General features: G+C 39.7%; 1 protein-coding gene across 2 annotated transcripts in view; it reads right to left on the bottom strand.

Annotated features, from left to right (window-relative positions):
- Nucleotides 1–13,189, bottom strand: part of LOC110529064 (lysine-specific demethylase phf2) — a 133,808-nt gene that overhangs the window by 73,897 nt on the left and 46,722 nt on the right. For both annotated transcript variants that reach the window (XM_036984353.1, XM_036984354.1), the window contains exon 7: nt 11,061–11,223. In XM_036984353.1, the coding sequence (XP_036840248.1) occupies nt 11,061–11,223 (163 nt within the window). The remainder of the gene's footprint in view (nt 1–11,060; nt 11,224–13,189) is intronic.

Below are 13,189 nucleotides of genomic sequence, written 5' to 3'. Positions count from 1 at the left end.
GGGTTCAAACATAAAGATATAAAACTGTATTTTTTTGTGAAGAATCAACAACAAGTGGGACACAATCATGAAGTGGAACGACATTTATTGGATATTTCAAACTTTTTTAACAAATCAAAAACTGAAAAATTGGGCGTGCAAAATTATTCAGCCCCTTTACTTTCAGTGCAGCAAACTCTCTCCAGAAGTTCAGTGAGGATCTCTGAATGATCCAATGTTGACCTAAATGACTAATGATGATAAATACAATCCACCTGTGTGTAATCAAGTCTCCATATAAATGCACCTGCACTGTGATAGTCTTAGAGGTCCGTTAAAAGCACAGAGAGCATCATGAAGAACAAGGAACACACCAGGCAGGTCCGAGATACTGTTGTGAAGAAGTTTAAAGCCGGATTTGGATACAAAAAGATTTCCCAAGCTTTAATCATCCCAAGGAGCACTGTGCAAGCGATAATATTGAAATGGAAGGAGTATCAGACCACTGCAAATCTACCAAGACCTGGCCGTCCCTCTAAACTTTCAGCTCATACAAGGAGAAGACTGATCAGAGATGCAGCCAAGAGGCCCATGATCACTCTGGATGAACTGCAGAGATCTACAGCTGAGGTGGGAGACTCTGTCCATAGGACAACAATCAGTCGTATATTGCACAAATCTGGCCTTTATGGAAGAGTGGCAAGAAGAAAGCCATTTCTTAAAGATATCCATAAAAAGTGTTGTTTAAAGTTTGCCACAAGCCACCTGGGAGACACACCAAACATGTGGAAGAAGGTGCTCTGGTCAGATGAAACCAAAATTGAACTTTTTGGCAACAATGCAAAACGTTATGTTTGGCGTAAAAGCAACACAGCTGAACACACCATCCCCACTGTCAAACATGGTGGTGGCAGCATCATGGTTTGGGCCTGCTTTTCTTCAGCAGGGACAGGGAAGATGGTTAAAATTGATGGGAAGATGGATGGAGCCAAATACAGGACCATTCTGGAAGAAAACCTGATGGAGTCTGCAAAAGACCTGAGACTGGGACGGAGATTTGTCTTCCAACAAGACAATGATCCAAAACATAAAGCAAAATCTACAATGGAATGGTTCAAAAATAAACATATCCAGGTGTTAGAATGGCCAAGTCAAAGTCCAGACCTGAATCCAATCGAGAATCTGTGGAAAAGAACTGAAAACTGCTGTTCACAAATGCTCTCCATCCAACCTCACTGAGCTCGAGCTGTTTTGCAAGGAGGAATGGGAAAAAATGTCAGTCTCTCGATGTGCAAAACTGATAGAGACATACCCCAAGCGACTTACAGCTGTAATCGCAGCAAAAGGTGGCGCTACAAAGTATTAACTTAAGGGGGCTGAATAATTTTGCACGCCCAATTTTTCAGTTTTTGATTTGTTAAAAAAGTTTGAAATATCCAATAAATGTCGTTCCACTTCATGATTGTGTCCCACTTGTTGTTGATTCTTCACAAAAAAATACAGTTTTATATCTTTATGTTTGAAGCCTGAAATGTGGCAAAAGGTCACAAAGTTCAAGGGGGCCGAATACTTTCGCAAGGCACTGTACATACCAACCATACCATACCAACACATTACATACACACCAACACATTACATACACATTATATACATACCAACACATTACATACACACATTATATGCACACCAACACATTATATACATACCAACACATTACATACACACATTATATACACACCAACACATTATATACATACCAACACACATTATATACACACCAACACATTATATACATACCAACACACATTATATACACACCAACACATTACATACACACCAACACATTACATACACACATTATATACACACCAACACATTACATACACACATTATATACACACCAACACATTACATACACACCAACACATTACATACACACCAACACATTACATACACACATTATATACACACCAACACATTACATACACACATTATATACACACCAACACATTACATACACACATTATATACACACCAACACATTACATACACACATTATATACACACCAACACATTACATACACACATTACATACACACCAACACATTACATACACACCAACACATTACATACACACATTATATACACATTACATACACACATTATATACACACATTATATACACACCAACACATTATATACACACATTATATACACATTACATACACACATTATATACACACATTATATACACACCAACACATTATATACACACATTATATACACACCAACACATTATATACACATATTATATACACACCAACACATTACATACACACATTACATACACACATTATATACACATTATATACACACCAACACATTATATACACATGACATACACACATTATATACACATTACATACACACATTATATACACATTACATACACACATTATATACACATTACATACACACATTACATACACACATTATATACACATTATATACACACCAACACATTACATACACACCAACACATTACATACACACCAACACATTATATACACATTACATACACACCAACACATTATATACACACATTACATACACACCAACACATTATATACACATTACATACACACCAACACATTACATACACACCAACACATTATATACACATTATATACACATATTATATACACACCAACACATTACATACACACCAACACATTATATACACATTACATACACACCAACACATTACATACACACCAACACATTATATACACATTATATACACATATTATATACACACCAACACATTGCATACACACCAACACATTATATACACACATTATATACACACCAACACATTACATACACATTACATACACACCAACACATTATATACACACCAACATATTATATACACACATTATATACACACATTACATACACACCAAGACATTACATACACACATTATATACACACCAACACATTATTTACACATTACATACACACCAACACATTACATACACACCAACATATTATATACACACCAACACATTATATACACACCAACACATTATATACACACATTACATACACACCAAGACATTACATACACACCAACACATTATATACACATTACATACACACCAACACATTACATACACACCAACATATTATATACACACCAACACATTATATACACACCAACACATTATATACACACCAACACATTATATACACACCAACACATTATATACACACATTATATACACATATTATATACACACCAACACATTACATACACACCAACACATTATATACACATTACATACACACCAACACATTGCATACACACCAACACATTATATACACACATTATATACACACCAACACATTACATACACATTACATACACACCAACACATTATATACACACCAACATATTATATACACACATTATATACACACATTACATACACACCAAGACATTACATACACACATTATATACACACCAACACATTATTTACACATTACATACACACCAACACATTACATACACACCAACATATTATATACACACCAACACATTATATACACACCAACACATTATATACACACATTACATACACACCAAGACATTACATACACACCAACACATTATATACACATTACATACACACCAACACATTACATACACACCAACATATTATATACACACCAACACATTATATACACACCAACACATTATATACACACCAACACATTATATACACACCAACACATTATATACACACATTATATACACATATTATATACACACCAACACATTATATACACACATTATATACACATATTATATACACACCAACACATTATATACACACATTATATACACACATTATATACACACCAACACATTATATACACATATTATATATACACCAACACATTATATACACACATTATATACACACCAACACATTATATACACACCAACACATTATATACACACCAACACATTATATACACACCAACACATTATATACACACCAACACATTATATACACACCAACACATTATATACACACATTATATACACACATTATATACACACCAACACATTATATACACATATTATATATACACCAACACATTATATACACACATTATATACACACCAACACATTATATACACACCAACACATTATATACACACCAACACATTATATACACACCAACACATTATATACACATATTATATATACACCAACACATTATATACACACATTATATACACACCAACACATTATATACACACCAACACATTATATACACACCAACACATTATATACACACATTATATACACATATTATATACACACCAACACATTATATACACACATTATATACACATATTATATACACACCAACACATTATATACACACCAACACATTATATACACACCAACACATTATATACACACATTATATACACATATTACATACACACCAACACATTATATACACACATTATATACACACCAACACATTATATACACATATTATATACACACCAACACATTACATACACACATTATATACACACCAACACATTATATACACACCAACACATTACATACACACATTATATACACACCAACACATTATATACACACCAACACATTATATACACATATTATATACACACCAACACATTACATACACACATTATATACACACCAACACATTATATACACATATTATATACACACATTACATACACACCAACACATTACATACACACATTACATACACACCAACACATTATATACACACCAACACATTATATACACATTACATACACACCAACACATTACATACACACATTACATACACACCAACACATTATATACACATATTATATACACACATTATATACACACCAACACATTATATACACACCAACACATTATATACACACCAACACATTACATACACACATTACATACACACCAACACATTATATACACACATTATATACACACCAACACATTATATACACACCAACACATTATATACACACCAACACATTACATACACACATTACATACACACCAACACATTATATACACATATTATATACACACATTATATACACACCAACACATTATATACACACCAACACATTATATACACACCAACACATTACATACACACATTACATACACACCAACACATTATATACACATATTATATACACACCAACACATTACATACACACATTATATACACACCAACACATTACATATACACATTATATACACACCAACACATTATATACACACCAACACATTATATACACACCAACACATTACATACACACATTATATACACACCAACACATTATATACACACCAACACATTATATACACACCAACACATTACATACACACATTACATACACACCAACACATTATATACACATATTATATACACACATTACATACACACCAACACATTATATACACATCAACACATTATTTACACATTATATACACACCAACACATTATATACACACCAACACATTACATACACACCAACACATTATATACACATCAACACATTATTTACACATTATATACACACCAACACATTATATACACACCAACACATTATATACACACCAACACATTATATACACACCAACACATTACATACACACCAACACATTACATACACACCAACACATTATATACACATTATATACACACCAACACATTATATACACATTATATACACACCAACACATTACATACACACCAACACATTACATACACACCAACACATTGTATACATACCAACACATTACATACACACCAACACATTATATACACATTACATACACACCAACACATTACATACACACCAACACATTATATACACACCAACACATTACATACACACCAACACATTATATACACATTACATACACACCAACACATTACATACACATCAACACATTACATACACACCAACACATTACATATACACATTACATACACACATTACATACACACCAACACATTATATACACGTATTACATACACACCAACACATTACATACACACATTACATACACACATTACATACACACCAACACATTATATACACACATTATATACACACCAACACATTACATACACACCAACACATTACATACACACCAACACATTATATACACGTATTACATACACACCAACACATTACATACACACCAACACATTACATACACACATTACATACACACCAACACATTATATACACATTACATACACACATTACATACACACCAACACATTATATACACACCAACACATTATATACACACCAACACATTACATACACATATTATATACACACCAACACATTACATACACACATTACATACACACCAACACATTACATACACACATTATATACACACCAACACATTACATACACACATTACATACACACCAACACATTATATACACACATTACATACACACCAACACATTATATACACACCAACACATTATATACACACCAACACATTATATACACACCAACACATTACATACACACCAACACATTATATACACACCAACACATTACATACACACATTACATACACACCAACACATTATATACACACCAACACATTACATACACACATTATATACACACATTATATACACATTACATACACACATTACATACACACATTATATACACACCAACACATTACATACACACATTATATACACACCAACACATTACATACACACATTATATACACATTACATACACACCAACACATTATATACACACCAACACATTATATACACACCAACACATTATATACACACCAACACATTATATACACACCAACACATTACATACACACCAACACATTATATACACACCAACACATTATATACACACCAACACATTACATACACACCAACACATTATATACACACCAACACATTATATACACACCAACACATTATATACACACCAACACATTACATACACACCAACACATTACATACACACATTACATACACACCAACACATTACATACAGTTTACAATTGGTTCATTCATCCCCCTCCTCTCCCCTCATCCATCCTCCTCCTCTCCCCTCATCCAACCTCCTCCTCTCCCCTCATTCATCCCCCTCCTCTCCCCTCATCCATCCTCCTCCTCTCCCCTCATTCATCCCCCTCCTCTCCCCTCATCCATCCCCCTCATCTCCCCTCATTCATCCCTCTTCTCTCCCCTCATTCATCCCTCTCCTCTCCCCTCATCCATCCCCCTCCTCTCCCCTCATCCATCCTCCTCCTCTCCCCTCATTCATCCCCCTCCTCTCCCCTCATCCATCCTCCTTCTCTCCCCTCATTCATCCCCCTCCTCTCCCCTCATCCATCCTCCTCCTCTCCCCTCATTCATCCCCCTCCTCTCCCCTCATCCATCCTCCTCCTCTCCCCTCATTCATCCCCCTCCTCTCCCCTCATTCATCCCCCTCCTCTCCACTCATTCATCCCTCTTCTCTCCCCTCATTCATCCCTCTCCTCTCCCCTCATCCATCCCCCTCCTCTCCCCTCATTCATCCCCCTCCCCTCATCCATCCCCCCTCCACTCCCCTCATCCATCCCCCTCCTCTCCTCTCATCCATCCCCCTCCTCTCATCCATCCCCCTCCTCTCCTCTAATTCATCCCCCTCCCCTCATCCATCCCCCCTCCTCTCCCCTCATCCATCCCCCTCCTCTCCTCTCATCCATCCCCCTCCTCTCATCCATCCCCCTCCTCTCCTCTAATTCATCCCCCTCCTCTCATCCATCCCCCTCCTCTCCCCTCATCCATCCCCCTCCTCTCCTCTCATTCATACCCCTCCTCTCATTCATACCCCTCCTCTCATTCATCCCCCTCCTCTCATTCATCCCCCTCCTTTCATTCATCCCCCTCCTCTCCCCTGTAACTATTCCCCAGGTCGTTGCTGTAAATGAGAACATGTTCTCGGTCAACTTACCTGGTAAAATAACGGATAAAAAATAAACACACAAACACATTATATACACAGGGTCTGTCCCTACTTCAGAGTGCACTAACCTGATGGTATGAATAGGGTCTGTCCCTACTTCAGAGTGCACTAACCTGATGGTATGAATAGGGTCTGTCCCTGCTTCAGAGTGCACTAACCTGATGGTATGAATAGGGTCTGTCCCTGCTTCAGAGTACACTAACCTGATGGTATGAATAGGGTCTGTCCCTACTTCAGAGTGCACTAACCTGATGGTATGAATAGGGTCTGTCCCTACTTCAAAGTGCACTAACCTGATGGTATGAATAGGGTCTGTCCCTACTTCAGAGTGCACTAACCTGATGGTATGAATAGGGTCTGTCCCTACTTCAGAGTGCACTAACCTGATGCTATGAATAGGGTCTGTCCCTACTTCAAAGTGCACTAACCTGATGGTATGAATAGGGTCTGTCCCTACTTCAGAGTGCACTAACCTGGTGGTTCCTACTTTAGAGTGCACTAGCCTGATGGTATGAATAGGGTCTGTCCCTGCTTCAGAGTGCACTAACCTGATGGTATGAATAGGGTCTGTCCCTGCTTCAGAGTGCACTAACCTGATGGTATGAATAGGGTCTGTCCCTGCTTCAGAGTGCACTAACCTGATGGTATGAATAGGGTCTGTCCCTACTTCAGAGTGCACTAACCTGATGGTATGAATAGGGTCTGTCCCTGCTTCAGAGTGCACTAACCTGATGGTATGAATAGGGTCTGTCCCTGCTTCAGAGTGCACTAACCTGATGGTATGAATAGGGTCTGTCCCTACTTCAAAGTGCACTAACCTGATGGTATGAATAGGGTCTGTCCCTACTTCAGAGTGCACTAACCTGATGGTATGAATAGGGTCTGTCCCTGCTTCAGAGTGCACTAACCTGATGGTATGAATAGGGTCTGTCCCTGCTTCAGAGTGCACTAACCTGATGGTATGAATAGGGTCTGTCCCTACTTCAGAGTGCACTAACCTGATGGTATGAATAGGGTCTGTCCCTGCTTCAGAGTGCACTAACCTGATGGTATGAATAGGGTCTGTCCCTACTTCAGAGTGCACTAACCTGATGGTATGAATAGGGTCTGTCCCTGCTTCAGAGTGCACTAACCTGATGGTATGAATAGGGTCTGTCCCTGCTTCAGAGTGCACTAACCTGATGGTATGAATAGGGTCTGTCCCTGCTTCAGAGTACACTAACCTGATGGTATGAATAGGGTCTGTCCCTGCTTCAGAGTGCACTAACCTGATGGTATGAATAGGGTCTGTCCCTGCTTCAGAGTGCACTAACCTGATGGTATGAATAGGGTCTGTCCCTACTTCAGAGTGCACTAACCTGATGGTATGAATAGGGTCTGTCCCTGCTTCAGAGTGCACTAACCTGATGGTATGAATAGGGTCTGTCCCTGCTTCAGAGTGCACTAACCTGATGGTATGAATAGGGTCTGTCCCTGCTTCAGAGTGCACTAACCTGATGGTATGAATAGGGTCTGTCCCTGCTTCAGAGTACACTAACCTGATGGTATGAATAGGGTCTGTCCCTGCTTCAGAGTGCACTAACCTGATGGTATGAATAGGGTCTGTCCCTACTTCAGAGTGCACTAACCTGATGGTATGAATAGGGTCTGTCCCTGCTTCAGAGTGCACTAACCTGATGGTATGAATAGGGTCTGTCCCTACTTCAGAGTGCACTAACCTGATGGTATGAATAGGGTCTGTCCCTACTTCAGAGTGCACTAACCTGATGGTATGAATAGGGTCTGTCCCTGCTTCAGAGTGCACTAACCTGATGGTATGAATAGGGTCTGTCCCTGCTTCAGAGTGCACTAACCTGATGGTATGAATAGGGTCTGTCCCTACTTCAGAGTGCACTAACCTGATGGTATGAATAGGGTCTGTCCCTGCTTCAGAGTGCACTAACCTGATGGTATGAATAGGGTCTGTCCCTACTTCAGAGTGCACTAACCTGATTGTATGAATAGGGTCTGTCCCTGCTTCAGAGTGCACTAACCTGATGGTATGAATAGGGTCTGTCCCTGCTTCAGAGTACACTAACCTGATGGTATGAATAGGGTCTGTCCCTACTTCAGAGTGCACTAACCTGATGGTATGAATAGGGTCTGTCCCTGCTTCAGAGTGCACTAACCTGATGGTATGAATAGGGTCTGTCCCTGCTTCAGAGTGCACTAACCTGATGGTATGAATAGGGTCTGTCCCTACTTCAGAGTGCACTAACCTGATGGTATGAATAGGGTCTGTCCCTGCTTCAGAGTGCACTAACCTGATGGTATGAATAGGGTCTGTCCCTACTTCAGAGTGCACTAACCTGATGGTATGAATAGGGTCTGTCCCTGCTTCAGAGTGCACTAACCTGATGGTATGAATAGGGTCTGTCCCTGCTTCAGAGTGCACTAACCTGATGGTATGAATAGGGTCTGTCCCTACTTCAGAGTGCACTAACCTGATGGTATGAATAGGGTCTGTCCCTGCTTCAGAGTGCACTAACCTGATGGTATGAATAGGGTCTGTCCCTGCTTCAGAGTGCACTAACCTGATGGTATGAATAGGGTCTGTCCCTACTTCAGAGTGCACTAACCTGATGGTATGAATAGGGTCTGTCCCTACTTCAGAGTGCACTAACCTGATGGTATGAATAGGGTCTGTCCCTGCTTCAGAGTGCACTAACCTGATGGTATGAATAGGGTCTGTCCCTACTTCAGAGTGCACTAACCTGATGGTATGAATAGGGTCTGTCCCTGCTTCAGAGTACACTAACCTGATGGTATGAATAGGGTCTGTCCCTGCTTCAGAGTGCACTAACCTGATGGTATGAATAGGGTCTGTCCCTGCTTCAGAGTGCACTAGCCTGATGGTATGAATAGGGTCTGTCCCTGCTTCAGAGTGCACTAACCTGATGGTATGAATAGGGTCTGTCCCTACTTCAGAGTGCACTAACCTGATGGTATGAATAGGGTCTGTCCCTGCTTCAGAGTACACTTGTAACACTTGTCCACCTGGTCAGCGAAGAACATCTCAGTGTGATTGGCTGAGGACCTCCAGCGCTCGTACAGCGATAGGTTGGCTGACGTGGGCTTGATCAGGAAGAAGATCTTCTCTCCCTGGAAACAACAACAACAACATCAGGACATGTTTATCATTGTTTTGATTGTTTATGGTTAGTTATAGACTCATGCTACAGAGGCCCTGGTCTAAAGTAGTGCACTATACAGGGAATAGGGCTCTGGTCTAAAGTAGTGCACTATACAGGGAATAGGGTTCTGGTCTAAAGTAGTGCACTATACAGGGAATAGGGTTCTGGTCTAAAGTAGTGCACTATATAGGGAATAGGGTTCTGGTCTAAAGTAGTGCACTATATAGGGAATAGGGCTCTGGTCTAAAGTAGTGCACTATACAGGGAATAGGGCTCTGGTCTAAAGTAGTGTACTATATGGAATAGGGCCCTGGTCTAAAGTAGTGCACTATATAGGGAATAGGGCCCTGGTCTAAAGTAGTGCACTATATAGGGAATAGGGCCCTGGTCTAAAGTAGTGCACTATATAGGGAATAGGGCTCTGGTATAAAGTAGTGCACTATATAGGGAATAGGGCCCTGGTCTAAAGTAGTGCACTATATAGGGAATAGGGCTCTGGTCTAAAGTAGTGCACTATATAGGGAATAGGGCCCTGGTCTAAAGTAGTGCACTATATAGGGAATAGGGCCCTGGTCTAAAGTAGTGCACTATATAGGGAATAGGGCTCTGGTATAAAGTAGTGCACTATATAGGGAATAGGGCCCTGGTCTAAAGTAGTGCACTATATAGGGAATAGGGCTCTGGTCTAAAGTAGTGCACTATATAGGGAATAGGGCCCTGGTCTAAAGTAGTGCACTATATAGGGAATAGGGCCCTGGTCTAAAGTAGTGCACTATATAGGGAATAGGGTTCTGGTCTAAAGTAGTGCACTATATAGGGAATAGGGCCCTGGTCTAAAGTAGTGCACTATATAGGGAATAGGGCCCTGGTCTAAAGTAGTGCACTATACAGGGAATAGGGTTCTGGTCTAAAGTAGTGCACTATACAGGGAATAGGGTTCTGGTCTAAAGTAGTGCACTATACAGGGAATAGGGTTCTGGTCTAAAGTAGTGCACTATACAGGGAATAGGGTTCTGGTCTAAAGTAGTGCACTATACAGGGAATAGGGCTCTGGTCTAAAGTAGTGCACTATACAGGGAATAGGGTTCTGGTCTAAAGTAGTGCACTATACAGGGAATAGGGCTCTGGTATAAAGTAGTGCACTATATAGGGAATAGGGCCCTGGTCTAAAGTAGTGCACTATATAGGGAATAGGGCTCTGGTATAAAGTAGTGCACTATATAGGGAATAGGGCCCTGGTCTAAAGTAGTGCACTATATAGGGAATAGGGCTCTGGTCTAAAGTAGTGCACTATATAGGGAATAGGGCCCTGGTCTAAAGTAGTGCACTATACAGGGAATAGGGTTCTGGTCTAAAGTAGTGCACTATATAAGGAATAGGGCTCTGGTCTAAAGTAGTGTACTATATGGAATAGGGCCCTGGTCTAAAGTAGTGCACTATATAGGGAATAGGACTCTGGTCTATAGTAGTGCACTATATAGGGAATAGGGCCCTGGTCTAAAGTAGTGCACTATATAGGGAATAGGGCTCTGGTCTATAGTAGTGCACTATATAGGGAATAGGGCTCTGGTCTAAAGTAGTGTACTATATGGAATAGGGCCCTGGTCTAAAGTAGTGCACTATATAGGGAATAGGACTCTGGTCTATAGTAGTGCACTATATAGGGAATAGGGCCCTGGTCTAAAGTAGTGCACTATATAGGGAATAGGGCTCTGGTCTATAGTAGTGCACTATATAGGGAATAGGGCCCTGGTCTAAAGTAGTGCACTATATAGGGAATAGGGCTCTGGTCTATAGTAGTGCACTATATAGGGAATAAGGAGTTTTAGTTCATCATTATAACCGTGCCTAAGGACTCCTCCTTGTTCATCGTACTGCACACTGCATACTGGCTGTACAGACATGTTTTCTTGATCAACCTGCCTGGATAAATA

The sequence above is a fragment of the Oncorhynchus mykiss genome, chromosome 7, assembly GCF_013265735.2.
Source record: "Oncorhynchus mykiss isolate Arlee chromosome 7, USDA_OmykA_1.1, whole genome shotgun sequence".
Taxonomy (NCBI): domain Eukaryota; kingdom Metazoa; phylum Chordata; class Actinopteri; order Salmoniformes; family Salmonidae; genus Oncorhynchus; species Oncorhynchus mykiss.
This window is presented reverse-complemented; position numbering and strand designations above follow the sequence as displayed.